Source organism: Amblyraja radiata, chromosome 9, assembly GCF_010909765.2.
Source record: "Amblyraja radiata isolate CabotCenter1 chromosome 9, sAmbRad1.1.pri, whole genome shotgun sequence".
NCBI classification, from domain to species: Eukaryota; Metazoa; Chordata; class Chondrichthyes; order Rajiformes; family Rajidae; genus Amblyraja; species Amblyraja radiata.
In genome coordinates, this window is record NC_045964.1 from 72,908,925 (window position 1) to 72,927,456 (window position 18,532).

At 45.8% G+C, this 18,532-nt stretch overlaps 1 protein-coding gene across 1 annotated transcript in view; it reads left to right on the forward strand.

The window, feature by feature from the left end:
• The first annotated feature begins 3,347 nt into the window (after positions 1-3,347).
• Positions 3,348-18,532, forward strand: part of asb2 (ankyrin repeat and SOCS box containing 2) — a 56,506-nt gene continuing 41,321 nt past the window's right edge. The window contains exons 1-4 of the mRNA XM_033027728.1: positions 3,348-3,472; positions 12,130-12,399; positions 14,001-14,099; positions 15,416-15,582. Coding sequence (XP_032883619.1) covers positions 12,149-12,399; positions 14,001-14,099; positions 15,416-15,582 — 517 coding nt within the window. The 5' untranslated portion in view covers positions 3,348-3,472; positions 12,130-12,148. The remainder of the gene's footprint in view (positions 3,473-12,129; positions 12,400-14,000; positions 14,100-15,415; positions 15,583-18,532) is intronic.

Genomic DNA, 18,532 nt, shown 5'->3' on the forward strand with positions numbered 1-18,532 from the left:
GCTGAGAACCCTGCACTGCACTAGGCTTCATTGAATACTTTGCCACATCTGTGAGAAAAAGTGTTTCTCGTCTCCGTTCTAAATGGCTTACCCCTTATTCTTAAACTGTGGCCCCTGGTTCTGGACTCCCCCAACATCGGGAACATGTTTCCTGCCTCTAGCGTGTCCAAACCCTTAACAATCTTATATGTTTCAATGAGATTCCCTCTAAACTCCTTTGCAGATAAAGCTTTATGGTAACGTTTTGGGTCGAGACCCATCTTCAGACTGATGTCAGGGGAGTGGGCGGGACAAAGATGGAATGTAGTCGGAGACAGTAAGACTGGTGGGAGAACTGAGAAGGTGGACGGGATAGAGAGGGAAAGCAAGGGCTATTTCTCTAACTTCCTTGCTTTCCCTCTCCATCCCCTCCCCTTTCCCAGTTCTCCCACAATACATGCATAGAAGCTTTTGTCTCTCTTGCCTGAAGGGAGAGGGAGAAGAGAAGATTGGTGAATTATACTTGATTATGTTGGCTACTGTCCTGAGGCAGCATGAAATGTAGATGGAATTGAAATGGAGGAAGGTGGTTGGCCTGATGGACTGGGGTTCATACAATACAATACACTTTATTTGTCATTTGAACCCCATTGAGGTTCAAACGAAATGTTGTTTCTGCAGTCATACACACAAAAAAGAACCAAGACACAACACAATTTACACAAACATCCATCACAGTGAATCTCCACCTCGCTGTGATGGAAGGCAAAGACTTATCTCTCCCCTGCACTCCCCATTCTCCTCCCGATGTCAGAGTCAAAGCCCCCGGCGGGCGATGGTAATTGTCCCGCGGCCATTTAAGCCACGCCGGGTGATGCAAGGCCGCGCTCCGGGTCTTGTTGTTGGAGCCCCCAGCGGGCGCTAGCAAAGTCCCACAGCCATTCCAAGCCGCGCCGGGCGATGTAAGGCCCCGCTCCAGGTACTTTTCAACCCCGCAACGCGGGCGGGTGAAGTCGCCGTTGCGGAAGCCCCGAAAAGCGGTCTCCCAGCAGGGACCCGCGGGCTCCCGGTGTTACTGTCCACCAGACCTGCGGTTGGAGCCTCCGAACTCCGGGGTCAGGTCGCAGCAGCGCGCCACCACCGCTCCTCCCGCTCCGGACTCGGCCAGCTCCATGATGGTGAGTAGGTCCGTAGGCTCCGCGACTGGAGCCCCAGGTCGTTCCTGCTGGAGGCCACTCCACGGTGCTCGGCCCCAACGACAACGGAGACCCGACAGAGAAAAGGTCGGGTTCTCCATGCAGGGGATAGATTTTAAAAGTTCCCCCCACCCCCCGCCCCCCACACACATACCCACACACATACACAACAAAAAATAATAAAAACTACATTCAAACGAGACAAAAAATAATAAAAAGACAGACGGACTGCAGAAGCCGCTGCGACGTGAGTCCTGCCGCCCACGGTTTCATCCACAACTTTGTGCAAATTCACATGGTCTTGGGCAGACACGTTGCTATACCATTTAGCAGGATGCATCACGACATGGTTTGCATTTGGGAACAGCTTCAAGACCATGAGAAATTGAAGAGAATGGTGGATGCAGCCCAGATCATCACACAAACCAACCTCCCTTCCATTGACGTCATCGACACTTCACGCTGCCTAAGCAAGACCACCAGCATAATCAAGGATGAGTCTCACCATGTTCACACCCTTTTCTCCTCTCTCACATCAGGCAAGAGGTACAGAAGTGTGAAAATGCAGACTTCCCGATTCAAGGACAGTTTCTTCCCAGCTGTTATCAGGTAACTGGGCCAACCTAACCCCAACTAGAGAGCGGTTCTGCGCTACTATCTACCTCACTGGAGACCCTCAGATAGTTCGAGGGTCAAACTTTATCTTGCACTGAACGTTATTCCCTTTATCATGTATCTGTAAACTGTGGATGGGCTCGATTGTAACCACGTAGTCTTTCCGCTGACTGGATTGCATGCAACAAAAAAGTGTTCACTCTACCTTGGTACACGGGACAATAAACTAAACTAAGCTAAAGCTATGATTATTCCATATAGAAACATAGAAAAGAAACATAGAAAAATAGGTCCCATTCGGCCCTTCGAGCCAGCACTGTCATTCAATATGATCATCTAAAATCAGTATCCCATTTCCCCATATCCCTTGATTGCTCTAGCCTAAGCCCCTGTCCCACTTCGGAGACATAAACAGCAACCTCTGGTGACCTTGCCCGCCACCCAAGGTTTCCATGAGGTGACAGGAGGTTTTGGTCACTCTCCCTAATGGTCGAAAGTGGTTTCCGCATGGTCGAGGCTTCATCTAGGTTGCTGCTATTTTTTCATTGTGATTAAAACCGGCCTCGACTAAAAATAGGTTGCCGTTTTAAACATAGATAATTTTTTTGTCGCAGGTCTAGTTGAAGCCGGTTTTCTTCATAGTCGAGGAAGGTTTTCACCATATGTGTGGGAGGTGGGAGGAGGTTGCGGGTCACCTCGACCTTGATTTTTTTTTTTGGGTGGCGGGCAAGGTCACCAGAGGTTGCTGTTTAGGTCTCCTAAGTGGGACAGTGGCAGAGCTAAATTTAACTCCCTCTTGTGTGTCTGTAGAAAGTTGTGAGTTCCTTTGCAGAAATGCTGAATTTCCGCGTCTTCTGAGGAAGTAATGGAAACATCTCAACATTTACCCTCAGAAACATAATGCTTCAGTAAGATCACCATATCAAAGGCTACTTCAAGAAGTGAGGGTAGAGACACTGACCACAGCCTTCCAATGTTCCTTCATCTGGCGATGACTCAGTTCAGTTCAATTTAGTTTATTGTCTCGTGCAAAGATCTTATAGCTCCGCTATAGGATCTTTGGTCTCGTGTACCGGGGTGCGGTGAAAAGCCGGTTGCCTGCTAACCAGTCAGCAGAAAGACAATACATGATTACAATGATTTCTCCAGCATTTTTGTCTACATGATTACAATTGATTCATCTACATGATACATGTAAATAGATACATGATGGAATAACTTGTTGTGTTTAGTGCAAGGTAAAGGCAGCAAAATCCGATCAAGGATAGTCCGAAGGTCATCAAAGAGGTGGATAGTAGCTTCTGGAGGTCTGGAGAATTGCAAATTTTTCACCCTTGTTCGAAAAGAGTGCAAGTAGCCAGATCGAATCCACTGCATGAGATTCCCGGACGGGAGGGGTCTAATTAGCTAAACGCGGCCAGAATATACATCCCACTCCACTCCACTCCAGCTGGCTGAAGCGCCTACTTATGTCGCTTTTTACGATTGGACACGCACTTGTCCCGAAATAGAGCAGCTTTTTTTTTTTTTACCGCCCTCTAACCTCACACGGAGGGCAGAGAGAGGGGACAAGCGGACAAGGCAGGACCCACCACCCAAGCGAGCTCCAGAAAAAGGCTCCGGCATTGAAGGTCAAAGGCGGGCTTTGTTGGTGGTGAGAAGCGCCGTGACACTGACAGCCGGTAAGGTCAGGATTCGGGCTGGGGTGAGGATCCCTGCAAACATTGCGTTGCATTGCGCCCACCGCGTACTTGTAATGGGTGAAACTAAATTGTAATGCTAATAACAAAAAGAAAATCAGGCGAGACGGCAAAGATGACAATTTAGATATTATGTACATACAGAGAAGTAAGCAGCATTTCGAGATACAGCAACATTCCCTCATTTTAGCACCGGCTATCATTTCTGACCGGTCTAACTCGAGTGCGATTCACCGCTATCACAGGGCGAGTTTGTCTGGTCCACTGTAAGAGGCAAACTGTGTGGGGCAAACCCATGTGAACAGGCTGGCTCTGTTTACATGGACTTGTACAGAGGGGTCAGAGCCGGAGCTTCACAGCTGTAGGTTTCCATCAGCTTCTGTTTTCATAATCACGCTGGAAAGCCAAGTTGGTCACAGGATAGCCCAGAGGGAATATTCCAGCAATAATATACATCTGAAGCAATTTGTTTGAGTTTCATGGGAACCCGCGTTGCCATCTGCCTTCATCCGGCGGCGCGAACGGTCATTGAACTATTTCATGTAAAATCTCCCTGCTGGGACAGACTTCTTTTTCGCTTCATCGACCTTGTTTACAAGCGTCCCCATCACGTGGCACAAGCACGGTTACATCTTGAAACCCGAGGCAAGAGATGAAGTGCTGACAGAAATGAAGCTTCTGGTTCAAGGAAGAGCCACGTGGTATTTTTGTCGTACTGTATTTCCTTGAGGTATGTCTATCCTCCACTTATTTACGAGGTAATCTTCCAGGACTCCTGCCCCATCCCTGCCGCTAATAAGTACCAGAGAGTCGTAGTGTGAGCCTCAACCCTTCACAAAGCCACATAAGGGACGTCCCATGTTAGTAGGGTGGCTGTTCCAATTTGACTGATAAATTGTACCTTTTAAGTACAGCTCACTCTGAAAGTAAAAAAATTGCAGTAATTGAAATCAGACCTTCCTATTAAGAATCACTATAAGAACTTTCTCTTATTTTACCGAGGTACAGTGAAAAGCTTTTTGTTGCGTGCTAACCAGTCAGCGGATAGCCTATACACGATTACAATCGAGCCGTCCACAGTGTACAGATACATGATAAAGAGAGTCATGTTTAGTGCAAGATAAAATCCAGCAAAGTCCGATTAAAGATAGTCGGAAGGTACACAAAAATGCTGGAGAAACTCAGCGGGTGCAGCAGCATCTATGGAGCGAAGGAAATATGTGACGTTTCGGCCGGAAACCCTTCTTCAGAACGTGAAATTCAGTCTGAAGAAGGGTTTCGGCCCGAAACGTCACCTATTTCCTTCGCTCCATAGATGCTGCTGCACCCGCTGAGTTTCTCCAGCATTTTTGTCTACCTTCGATCTTCCAGCATCTGCAGTTCCTTCTTGAACAAAGATACTCGGAAGGTCTCCGATGAGCTAGATAGCAGCTCAGGACCGCCTTCCAGTTGTTGATAGGATGGTTCAGTTGCCTGATAACAGCTGAAAAGAAACTGTCCCTGAATCTGGAGGTGTCCGTCCATTTTTGTAAAATGAGGTTCTGTAAAATAGTAGGTGGACAAAAATGCTGGAGGATCTCAGCGGGTTAGGCAGCATCTAAGGAGCGAAGGAAATAGGCAACGTTTCGGGCCGAAACCCTTCTTTCGCCTGATTCTGTATAATAGTCTTTCCTTTGTTCTTTTGTTCCTCACTTGAATAAAAATCGGAAAACTCGTGTGCTAATATGGAACTCAAGAATTGTTTTCAAGCGAAATTTCTAAAGGCAGGATAACCATTCCCTTGGCCGTGGTCACCAAGGACGAGCTTGCAGAATTTAGACACGTTGATTTGAGCAATTAGAGGTGGAGGTAAGTCAAGAGGACTTTTGATTAGGAAGAAATCAACTTAAAGTGGACATTCATGGTGATCGGCCAGTGAGACTTTATGGGTGGAACTAGGAAATAAAAAGGGATGATCACGTTGATGGGCCCCCAATAGACAGCGGGAATTGGAGGAAGAAACATGTAGGGAGCTCACGAAAAGCTGCAAGAATAGGATTGTATCGAGGGGGATTTTTTTTTTTTTAATATTGACACGGACTGCAGCATTGCTGCGGCTTGGAAAGGGTGGAATTTATTAAGTATTTCAGGAAATTTTCTCAATCAACATGTAGATTACCCTACTAGAGAAAGAGTAAAACTCAACCTCCTCTTGGGAAATACGGCAGGGCTTGGGAAGGGTGGAATTTATTAAGTATTTCAGGAAATTTTCTCAATCAACATGTAGATTACCCTACTAGAGAAAGAGTAAAACTCAACCTCCTCTTGGGAAATACGGCAGGGCAGGTGACTGAAGTGTTGGTGGGGGAGCACTTTGGGACCAGTGACCTTAATTCTATTTGTTTATAATAATTATGGCCAAGTTCTAAATTGGGGCAAGGCCAATTTTGATGATATTAGACGGGAACTTTGAAAAGTTCATTGGGGAAGACTAGAGGTAAAGGGATGACTGATAAATTGGATCTAAGGGACAACCTTGTCACACAGAGGGTGGTGCGGAAATTAAACAAGCTGCTGGAGGAAATGGCAGAGGCAGGTACAACTACGACATTTAAAACACCTTGGACAGGTACGTGGATAGGAAAGGTTCGGAGGGATATGGGTCAGGCACAAACAACCTCAACATCTCTAGAGGATATGGACAGGCAAGATTTCGGATCGAAGGGGCCGTCTTCACCCTGAAGAAGAATCCCGACCCAAAATCCCATCTGACCATGTCTTCCAGAGAAGCTGAGGCAATCTAGCGCTTTGTGTTTTACTCAATATTCCAGCATTTGCAGTTCCTTGTGTCTCCACCATGGCCTTGTGTACTTTCACTATTTTTTAACATCAGTGACAATTAAATTACATTAAATACTGTATTTAGATATAGAAATACAAAGTAAAGAAAGGAAAATTACACAAAAAACAACCTCAAGTTAACTTTATATTGCAAGCTGTCATAACTATTTAGGCCAGTGAGATTACAGCTTGTGTATTAGCCTTTGCAGGGGGGGGGGGGGGGGGGGGGGGTGAGGTTGGCAGATCAGATACAAGATGTATCTAGTCCCTTGTCTCAACACGATCAAGAACTGCAAATGGACCCAGCACTGAGTCCCGCAGCAGAATGTGAAGTCAGATGCATTGGCATTGAAGTCAAAAACACACAGAACATCAGAGGATGGTGGGTGATGCTGCTCCAGGAAGCTTGATATAGCCAAACATGCTTTCACAGTGTAGTTAATGATGTGGGAGTACACAAAACACTAGTGCTGGTTAGGCTTTCTTCTCCCTCCTAGTTTCGCTGTCAAATCAAAATTAAGAAAACTGAAACTTTTGCAGTCATTATCAAAACCATTAACCCCATTCACCTGCAAGTACATTATCTTAAAAAAACTTCCACTTTTGACTATGCTTGAAGCAAACCAGCTTTATTTTAGTATTAAAATCTGATTTAATAAGTTCCAACTGTTGGTACCACTTTCTTTTATCTTGTCTCAGTGTTGCCATTTTCACCAGTTGGATAGTTATGATCTCAAGTGTTCTTCCTGATCCCGAGTAAATAACATCGTCTGACAGTTTTATGGGGTATGGCAGCATTGTCGGGGGTGTTCACGTGTGCATGATGTGTTAAATTGCGGCTTTGTCCAGATGGGTGTAAGCAATCTCATGTAACTGTCTGAAGTGTTGGGGATCATGACTGGATGTCTCCATTCTTCAACATGTACACATTATCTGGTAATTTAATTCACTGCTGATTATGGTACCTTTTGACGACATTACTAGCCATAGTATATTTTAACAAAATTAAGTGCATTTAGAAACTAATTTATTGAAGTAAAATGCTTTGAGTCATCCTGAGGATGGAGACAGCTATTTAAATGTGCAATTCTTCCACATACAGACAAAATAATTTACCCTGACATCCAGCGGCAACCAATGAATTCATGTACTGTTACAAAGAGATAAACATATAAAAATACACTGAACTCGTTTCACCCTAAGCATATGATTGATGAAGTCACTGAGATATGATATCTCAACTGCATTGAATATCCTCGTATTGCCAATGGTTTTTTATAGTTACAAAATACTCAACAGTCAACCATGGCCAATTGCCACACAGTGAAGTGAAAGATCATGCTGAGGTCATCATTATAAACCAATAAGAAGAAACAAAGCAACTTGTTGTTATAGTTGAGCTGCTTGTTTATTATAATGCAACTCGTCACTTCTCAATTTCCTGCTTCATCAGAACCTTCAAATCTGGTTTCAAATGTCTGCATGCTGCTTATTTTGTGATGTGTAGAGAGAAAGGGGGTAATGCACATTGAAATATCTTTAAAATCATGTATTTAGCAATATGATAGGTTGCAAATTTCCTGGGTTACGTTGTAACAATTGAAATGCTAGGGTTGGACACAAAATGTAGGAAGGAATGGGTGTTGTATTGGCAATGGCAATAGACATAGCAGGAAAGGCATGGTGTCACAGAATCATATAACACAAAAGCAGGCATCATCTCCCGCAGGCAATTCATTCCATCCACCGGTCGCACTCTGGGTGAAATCATATATAACCATATAACAATTACAGCACGGAAACAGGCCATCTCGGCCCTTCTAGTCCGTGCCGAACACTTACTCTCACCTAGTCCCATCTACCTGCACTCAGACCATAACCCTCCATTCCTTTCCTGTCCATATACCTATCCAATTTATTTTTAAATTATAAAAATGAACCTGCCTTCACCACTTCCACTGGAAGCTCATTCCACACAGCTACCACTCTCTAGGTAAAGAAGTTCCCCCTGTGCATGACAATCATTGTGACAATCGATTGTCCTCTGATATTCTCTACATCTCCTCTCCCTTATTGCAAAATAAAAGCATGTATAATTTACTATGAAGGTTCTCATCACCAACGAGCGCTTGCATTAATGCAGTGGTTTGTGATGATGTTATCAAACCAATAAGACCACAATCACAATACAAACTGCTTAAGGATATAGTAAAGGACACGGCTGCAACTTAGTTCACGAATCAGGTTTTGAACGAAGGAAGAAAAAATCAAGAGGCAGATGCGTTAGTGGTAAATTTCCAAAGCTTAGAAATTTACCACAAGTGGAGGCATGCTTGTGAGCAGTGGAATTATTAAAGTTGGAGATATTTAAGGGGCCAGGACCATAAGAATACAGGTCCCTCATCGCACTGTAGAGTTAAGGATAATACAGTGAAAGGGACATGCAAGACCTTGGGTTCCAGCATATTTCAGGATAATTGTAAGTAAAATGAAGATAACTGCTGCAGGAATTCAACAGTTCAAGCAGCATCTTGAAGACTCTTGATGTGGACAATGATCTAAAAACTGGTGCATTGTTTAAATGGTGACCGTGTAGTTCAGCAAGCACAGGTTCAATATTAGAACATCATGCACTCCAGAGTTTTGGATGACTTTCAATTCAGAGAGGGTAGAATATAGAAGACTGAGAATAGCCCACCCTGGAGATAACAAAAGGTCTGTTGGAGGGTTTCATCAGCAGATGAACTGAAGGACAGATGAAATGTAGAAACAAAAGGACTGCAGATGTTGGTTTATACCAAGATGGGCACAAAGTGCTAGAGTGACTGGTCAGGCAGTATGTCTGGAGAAAAAGGATATTTGATGTTTCGGATCGGGACCCTACTTCAGGCTGAAGTCGGGTTTTTATACCTAAAATCAAAATAGACACTAATCATATGTGTGTGGCGTAAAGCTAATCTTGGGGTCAAATATGATGTCTAGTTTGCAGTTTAATTCACCCTCAACTAAGGTGAGAGATAGCATTTGTAGCTATAGATGGGAACTTGTGACAGGGCCAAAGACAATGGCTTCAATCTTCCCAGTGTACTGTTCGAGCAAATCTCTCCTTGCCCTCTTATTCCTTTATCATGTATCAATACACTGTAAATGGCTCGATTGTAATCACGTATTGTCTTTCTGCTGACTGGATAGCACGCAACAAAAGCTTTTCACTGTACCTCTGTACATGTGACAATAAACCAAAATAAATAAACTAATGTTTGGCAAGCAGTATAACAATTAACATCAGCTCCAGTGATTACAGATCCTGATATGTTATTTTTCTATGTCCGGATAGTATGTGTGATTCTGGAGGAGTTGTGAGCAGGGAGGGACTGCAGATGCTGGTTTAAACCGAAGACAGATACGAAAAACTGGAGTAACTCAGCGGGTCAGACAGCATCTCTGGAGAAAAGGAATAGGTGATATTTCAGGTTGAGATCCTACTTCAGAGTGTTTAATCCCCGGCATTGGTCGGCAAACTGGCCAGTCTGCAGACCTGGAGGAGAGGGTGTTTGTGACCCAGGAAGATTCGAGCCCAAAACTCATACAATCAAGCCGAAACTGGTTTATGCACAACCAACTACAGGTACAATGAAAAGCCTCCTTGCAGCAACGTCACAGGCACATAGACAGCTCAGTTGGGACTGAGTCATAATTTACACATATATTCTACAAGACAATAACAAGGAAAAGACTGCAAAAAAAACAAAACGTTAGTGCAAAACACAAATAGAAAACAAATTCATGGTAGTCAAAGAGGTGGCCTGTAGTGTTCCTCTGCTAAGGTAAGATCAGGGTTGTGCAGGTTGGTTCAAGAGTTGTAGCTGCTCCTGATGTGGGGTTTCTGAACCTGGTAGTGTGTACCTCCTGCTCAATGGTAGTGGTGAGAAGAGAACATGGTGACTATTATTGATGATAGATGCAGTTCTTGAGGCAGAGCCTCATGTGGATGCTTTATGATTGGGAGGGGGAGTTCTGCCTGTAATGGACTGGGTTGAGTCTCTCTGCAGCCACTTGCATTCCTGTGCATTGGAATTTCTATGCCAAGCCATGATGCAACCAGTCAGAAGGTACACAAAAATGCTGGAGAAACTCAGCGGGTGCAGCAGTATCTATGGAGCGAAGGAAATAGGCGACGTTTCGGGCCGAAACCCTTCTTCAGACTGCAACCAGTCAGGGTACTTTCTTCAGTGCATCTGTAGAAGATTGTGGAGTATCTGGTGACATGCTGAGTCTCTTTAAATTTCTAAGTCAGTGGAGGTGCTGGCATGCGGTCTTCATGATGACATCAATATGCTGGTTCCATGACAGGTAATCTGAGATGTTAACTTGTTTACCATCAGACTGACTCAGATAGTGCCTGACATGCTGCGTGTTACCAGCATTTTCTGTTCTTATTTCAGAAGGCTGTGGGTTCAGGCTTACTACAGAGACTTACTTTAGATTAAAATCAATTGGGTTTAATTGTCATATGCCCCGGGTATGAACCGGGACAATTAAATTCCTATTTGCTGCACCTTTCAAGGCATGTCAGAAGCATTAGCACAAGGGACTGCTGTGCCATTAGTAATGTCATATTTTGCACCAGATGTTATTCTGCCATTAAAGATCACAACATATCGTTCTAACTAAGACCACCTTCATAAACATGTTTGTTTAATTTCTCAGCAAACATCACCGAAAAAAAATTTCTGGTCCTTATCACACTTGTACGGTCTTGTTATGTTAAAACTGGCTGCAGTATTTTTAAAACTTAAAACTGCAACTATTGCAGGATGAATTTGGGGGAAAAACCTGCAACGAGGTTTTGTGAACAAGTCAAACAGAAACAAGTACCACGTTTACTTTTAGTAATTGCGGTAATTTGCAAAAATAATCAGCAAGCATGGAGGGAGACACTTTAAACTGCATCCCCTACTTCGGTTAATTTTAGAGATACAGGTAGAAACAGGCCCTTCGGCCCACCAAGTCCGCGCCAACTAACGATCACTCGTACATTAGTCCGAAGAAGGGTGTCGGCCCGAAACGTTGCCTATTTCCTTCGCTCCATAGATGCTGCTGCACCCGCTGAGTTTCTCAAGCATTTTTGTGTACCTTAGATTTTCCAGCATCTGCAGTTCCTTTTTGAACACTCGTACATTAGTTCTATCCTACTGGGGACAAGTTACAGAAGCCAATTAACCTACGTCTTTGGAGTGTGGGAGGAAACCGGAGCACCCGGAGAAAACCCACGCGGTCACGGGGCCAACACAAAAAGTCTGTGCAGGCAGCACCCGTAGTCAGGATCGAACCAGGGTATCTGGCGCTGCAGGCAGCAACTCTACCGCTGCGCCGCTGTCTCTATGACATAGCTCTAAATGCGAGATTACAATGGGACTCGTTCCATCCCCTTTCTCTTCTCATTAATTTTTGACTGCCTATTCGCACGGTCTCCGTGGAGTCAGATGTCACGTTTTTTTAAGCAATCGGGGCAAAATATCATAACGTGGTTACATTATCTAACCGAGCGCGCCTGGCAAATGTCTCAGCTCAGCTCAGCTCTGCAAACGGTACAAATTCGCCCAATTGCGACCCAAAAGTAATCACATGCGCGCATCAGACAAATTAGATCGCGTTAATTCCTCTAGAACCTCCCAGATTTTCTGTTTAAACAGAACTGCTCATAAATGGCAAGGAATGCAACGGAACTCTGCTCCTATCACTTATGAAAAAACACCACAAAAACGTTGGCAGGCGGTGTTGTGTTTTTCAAAGCCTGGTTATTTCTTCACCCGCAGCCCCTGGCGCCGCGGGAGGATGGCGATACGAGTCACTGCCAGCCGCGACTCGGGGCGGACATTCGGCCAGGAGGAGTACAGTCTGTACAGTGGCCTGAGCGAGGATGAGCTCATTCAGATGGCGATCGAGCAGAGCCTGGCGGTGGCGCCTTCTTCCTCCGGCCAGCCCCCCAGCTCCACGGTGCAAGCTCACCCCAGAGGCCGAGCCCAGGCTCAGGTGAACCGGCCAGCAGCACAGGGATCTGCAGCCCAGCCATGTCCCAAGAACAGGTGGGTGCAAGTGTGTTGCACTGACGGGGTCAATGGTCTACCACGCACACACACACACACACACACACGCGCGCACACACTCACACACACTCACACACACACACACGCACACACGCGCGCACACACACGCACGCACTCACACACACACACACACGCGCGCGCACACACACGCGCGCACACACGCACACACACGCACACGCACACACACGCACGCACACGCACACACGCACACACGCACACACACACACACACAGGACAGACACCAATTCATTCAACGCTATCCCGCCTCCAGCTAAACCCCCAGAGAGCAACTCAGAAGGGAATGACAGCGAGAACCAAAGGGCATGTGATTGACCAGACCGCTCCGTGTATGGGAGAGATGTATTCTCAGTACAAGCGCCTTATTTCAAGGCAAGTAGGCAACCAACCTCAGTAAAGTCATACTCAGTAGGCAGAACATAAAGAGCCGGCGAGCATTGTTAATAACACTCACCAGGTTCAACCCAATCTCTGAAGAAAGGTCCCGACCCCCAGCAATGTCGCCTATCCATGTTCTCCAGGGATGCTAAGGACACAAGTGCTGAAGTAACCCAGCGGGCCAGGCAGCATCTCTGGAGAACATGGATAGGTGACGGGTTGCGGGTCGGGACCTTTCTCTAAAACGTACGTAGTAGGGTCTATTTTATCATCCAACATTCTTTCCACAAATGGAGGGGTCCAAATCCGACACGTCCCCTATCCATGTTCTCCGGAGATGCTGCCTGACCCTCTGAGTTACTCCAGCACTTTGTATCTTCATTTTTAGAGACGCACCGAGTCTGATCCGACCAGCGATCACCAGAACATCAGTTCTATTCTACACACTAGAGACAATTTACAGAAACCATGAATGTGGGGGAATTTTGGAGGTGGAGGGAAACCGGAGAAAACCCACGCGGTCACAGGGAGAACGTACAAACTCGTACAGCCTTTACCCCTAGTCAGGATTGAACCCGGGTCTTTGGCGGTTGTAAGGCAGCAACTCTACCGCTGCCCCCACTGTGTTCTTTTGTGTAAGGCAGCATCTGCAGTTCCTTCCTACATATTCTAATCTGCCCCACGTGTTGCTGTTGGTGGGTCCATGAGATAATATCAGGCATCTTCTAACGCCCTCTTACCTGTTCCACTCATCTTCCAATCAAACCCACTCACCTGTATCCATTTGCCACTTACCAACTTGCCATGGTTAGTCTCTCTTTGACTTGTTGGTTTATGGTCCACGGATCCGTATCAGTAATGATTAGGTGGGTTGCAAACAGCTTCAGGATGCTGCCATCAATCAAATCCGCTTGGAAGTGACAGGGATCATTTGCCGGTTGCTTGCTCCTGCCCCAGACGTTGTTCGGCACCGCAATGATTGTCCACCATCCATTTGACACAGCTTACAATCCATTGTCTTATATGGTCAAACAGTCTCCCGGCGTTTCCAAGCCAAAAATAAACACGTGCGAGCGCAGAGTGCAGCCCGGGCGCCGGGCAAAAACACTGCCGGGGGATTCAAACATGACGGACTTCTCTTATTCCCAGTACTTCTCGCTCTTTCACCCCCGACCCCCTCTCAGGGCATCTCTGGCCAGTGCTGCTCCCACAGCGAACCCTCCGAGAACAAGCCACTTCAGAAGATACGACGGCAGGCTCTTCCCAGTCTCCAAGCCGGCAGCGTAAGTGTGTCTTTGTTCCCAGCTGGGGTGGGGATCAGAGACAAAAATAAACAGCTCTCCCCACCACCTTTTTGTTTTTCAAAAAAGAACGGGGGGGGGGGGGGGGGTCGAGGGGGAGGGGAGGGGAGGGGGGGGGGGGGGGAGACATAGAACAGCTGGTGTTTAAGCGCTGTGAACGTAGATGAGAATGCATTTGCCTCTGTTAATACAAGTCGTATTGTGGTCGGCATCAGCTTTACTTACAGCACGATCACTTTGGCTTGAGACCCAATACAATTATCCCTCAACCTCATAAAATTGACCTATATCCCGTCCTTCCCATTAAACGAGGAACACCGGGAAACCGTGGAGCAGAAGGATGATGCTTCACAGCTCACTGGCCCAGTGGGTGGGTGGAGGGTGAGACTAACATCCTGGCATTACAGCACAAAGCGACAGTAGGAGAGGGGGAAGTGTGGCGTTATTTGTCAGCAATTGTTTGAATTTCCCTCGGTTTTATTTGTGGAGTTTCACTCAATCTCACTGCAGGTAACAACCTTCCCGGGAGAGCGGGGGGAGGAGGGTAATGGGGAAGAGGGTGCCCGTGAACCAAGCAGAAGTCACCGCGAGGTGTTTCTACAGTTTAACACAAGAGACTACCCGGGCTGCAGTGAAACTTACCCATTGCTGCAGGGGGGCTAGTCTGTGTAATATGGCGACTTTTCTCACGTAGTTATGTAGCTGCTGGTTAAGTTTGAACAAACTAACATTTGTTTTGAAGTTTGACACAAAACGCCGGAGTAACTCAGCGGGTCAGACAACGTCTCTGGAGAAAAGGAGTAGGTGACGTTTCAGGTCGAGACCTATCTTCAGACTGCAGAAGGGTTTTCACACTGCAGTCTGGAGAATGGCCTGGACCCGAAACGCCTGTTCTTCTCTCCAGAGATGCTGCCTGACCGGCTGAGTTACTCCAGCGTTTTGTGTTGATCTTCGGTATAACCCAGCATCTGCCGTTCCTTCCTTCACATTGTTTGAAGTTTGCACACTTACAGCTGTCGAATGACCATCAGGTTATTCAACACTGCGAACTCCAACTAAACTCCGGACTACAAACTGTCTTGATTGCTTTAGGGACTCGGCCGGGGTATTATTTTTGTCTTAGTTTGTTCGTGTTTTTATATATTGAACTTCCCTTAGTTTGTTGTTTATGATGGGGTCTACCGAGTTTATATACGTTTACATATCTGTTGTGCTGCTGCAAGAAAGAATTTCATTTCGAGACACATGACAATAAACCACACTCTCTTGACTCTTGATCTGATCGGTTTATATTCTAGGGAGCCCGATCCTGTCGTCGCTGCGGTAAGTAACGGCGATGAAGAAGCCTTGAAAAAAATGATGCAGTCGGGGAAGAAACTTTCCGTGCCAAATCGGGAAGGCTGGATCCCTCTGCACGAAGCTGTCTATTACAACAAGCCAGGCTGTGTGAAATTGCTGCTGAGAGGTCAGTGAGCGACAGGGCGGGTGACTGTAGGAAGACAGGGTAGTCTGTGACGGAACCTTGTGAAGGAATTGAAAGGTGTATGATTTGGGGGAAATTGCTGTACAACAGCGCGGAACCTACAGTGGACAGTTCAGATAATTCATTATGTATCTGTATCTCATTGTTTCGTGGATGCTTGTTAGGTTGGGAAGTCCTGGACTTTGTTCCAGCTGATGATTGTCAGAATTGAATTGCACAGATTTTCCCTCAAAACGACAATCTTGTATGGTACATATTGATATCCTGTTATATCTTTAGACATGCAATCACATCACTTTGAATTTAGTTTTGACAGTTTTGTCATCAGTTCAAGCTGTTCCCTTAGTAATTTAAAGATAAGGACAGCAATCAGTTTGAAAAGGCTTATCTGAAAATACTGGAGGAACTCAGCGGGCTAGGAGATGGAGGGAATGGAGGGAATGGACAGATCAATGGGCATAATGTTGAGGAAATGTGTAAGAAGGAACTGCAGATGCTGGTGGGACAATGGCCGCGGGACTTTGCTAGCGCCCGCCGGGGGCTCCAACACCAAGACCCGGCCTTGCATTACCCGGTGCGGCGTAAATGGCCGCGGGACAATTACTATCGCCCGCCGGGGACTTTGACTCTGACATCGGGAGGGGAATGGGGAGTGCAGGGGAAAGATACGTTTTTTTGCTTTCCATCACAGCGAGGAGGAGATGCGCTGTGATGGATATCTGTGTAAATTGTGTTGTGCCTTGGGTCTTTTTCTTGTGTGTATGACTGCAGAAACAACATTTCATTTGAACCTCAATGAGGTTCAAATGACAAATAAAATTGTATTGTATTATTGTATTGTATTGTATTACACTGAAGATAGACACAAAATGCTGGAGTAACACGGCGGGTCAGGCAGCATCTCTGGAGAAAAGGTGACATTAGTTCCTCCAGAACGTTGTGTTCTGCTCAAGATTCCATCATTTGCAGTTTGTTGTATCTCCTTTTTATTTTCAATAGAGTAAGGCTTATACCCGTGAGAGTTTAAACGTTTGGGAGGGGATCACATAGCAACCCACAAAATGCTAACAGGACTGGGCAGATTAGAGGCAGGAAGGATTTTCCTGAGGAAGTGAGGCCAGGATCTTGGGTCATTGTCTAAGGATAATGGGTAGACAGAGATGAGGAGAACAGTCTTCTCCCAGAAAGTGGTGAACTTGTGCAATTCTCTGTCACAGAAAGTAGTTGAAGCCAAATCACCACATACGTTTAAAGAAGGAGTTGGATATCGTTCCAAGGGATAGAGGGATCAAGGGATATGGGGAGTAAGCTGGAACAAGATACTAAATTTGGATCAAAAACAAAGTGTGGAGGGAACTCAGCAGGTCAGCAATTGTGATGGAGAAGGACAGGTGACGTTTCCTGTCACGAAGGGAACCTTTGTGCTTTATACTAAATTTGGATGATGAGCCATGATGATATTAAATAATAGAGCAGGCTCGAAGGGTCAAAAGGCCTCTTCATACTCCCTTGTTTAACATTTCAATGTTTACATTTTGTGTGGACCCCATCGTAGATTTTGTTGCCGTGAGTTAGCTTTCTCTTCCCATTGCTCCTGCTGTTGAACATTTCAGAAGAACCTACACTGGACACTCATGGTAATTCATTATTTACCTCATTGCTTCAAGGATGCTTAGCAGGTTGCAAAGTCCTGGTTCAGCTGACGAGAGTCAGAACAATAGCGTAGATAGACCAGGGAAGTCAAAAGCTTTGCCAGATTCATTCCCTTTTGGAAAGAATGTGTTGAAATATATCTTTAAATTTAGGTAAAAGAAAGGGGAAGCTGGCATGAGATCAGTTAAATAGATAATAACAGAATGGCTCAAGTGACAAGGGCATCACTGGCATTTATCCCCAAACACTCATTGCCCTGAACCCAGTGTTTTGCCCAGGCCGTTTTAAAGGGAAGTTTTGTCCTGTTTATACTGGACCAAATCTATATGTGATTCCAGACCACTACATTGCGAGTGATGTAGTCAGGTAATGACTTGGTTTACTTTTCTAAAGGACCTTCAGTAATACTTGGACAGGTACATGGATAGGAAACACTTAGAGAGATATGGACCAAATCCTGGCAAATGGGACTAACTTAGATAAGGCATCTTGGTTGGCATGGATGTGTTGGGCCGAAGGGCCTGTTTCCGTGCTTTGTCTCTATGAACCAAATGGGCTGGTTCAATAACCTGACAACTGCTGTAGTCACCATCACTGATGCTCACTTTTTATTTCAGTTAGGTTTAATTTATTTATTTATTTAGCGAATGCAAAGTCCTTTAGCCAAGCAGTTGCCTCTTGATCTGCTGTATAAAGGGTGACAAGTCCTCCTTTGAGTCTTTGTTGAGGGCATGCTTCAATGATGTGTTGCATTGTTTGCTGCTCTCCACAAGCACACCATGGGGTTGGACTGCTGCCCCATTTGTGAAGGCTGGCCAAGCAGGGGCCATGTCCAGTCCTGAATCTATTCAGCGTCGTCCACTGCTTCCTTGGGAGATTGGTGCCAGGGACCGGTAGGGTGGGGTCTGACACCAGATGTTTATTTGGGACGTCCTTGGACTCCCATTCCTTTTTCCAAGCTGATTGGATGGTGAAATCAGCTGGTGGTGGGTTCTTCCAAATTGGTCGTCTAGATGGAAGTCGAGCAGTGGGTGGGTTGAAGATGTCCATGTGAATTGGCAGGTGAGGGGAGTTTTTGGTCTTTTGGAGCATCCTTTGAGTGAGGACTACTCGCCGGATGTGTGGAGGGGCTATGTTGGATAGGACAGGGAGCCAGGGGAGTGGTGTTGAGCGGATTGTTCCTGTGATGATCCTCATTGTTGAGTTCAATTGGGTGTCCACATGGTGTGTGTGGGATGACCTGGACCAAACAGGGGCACAATATTTGGCTGAAGAAAAT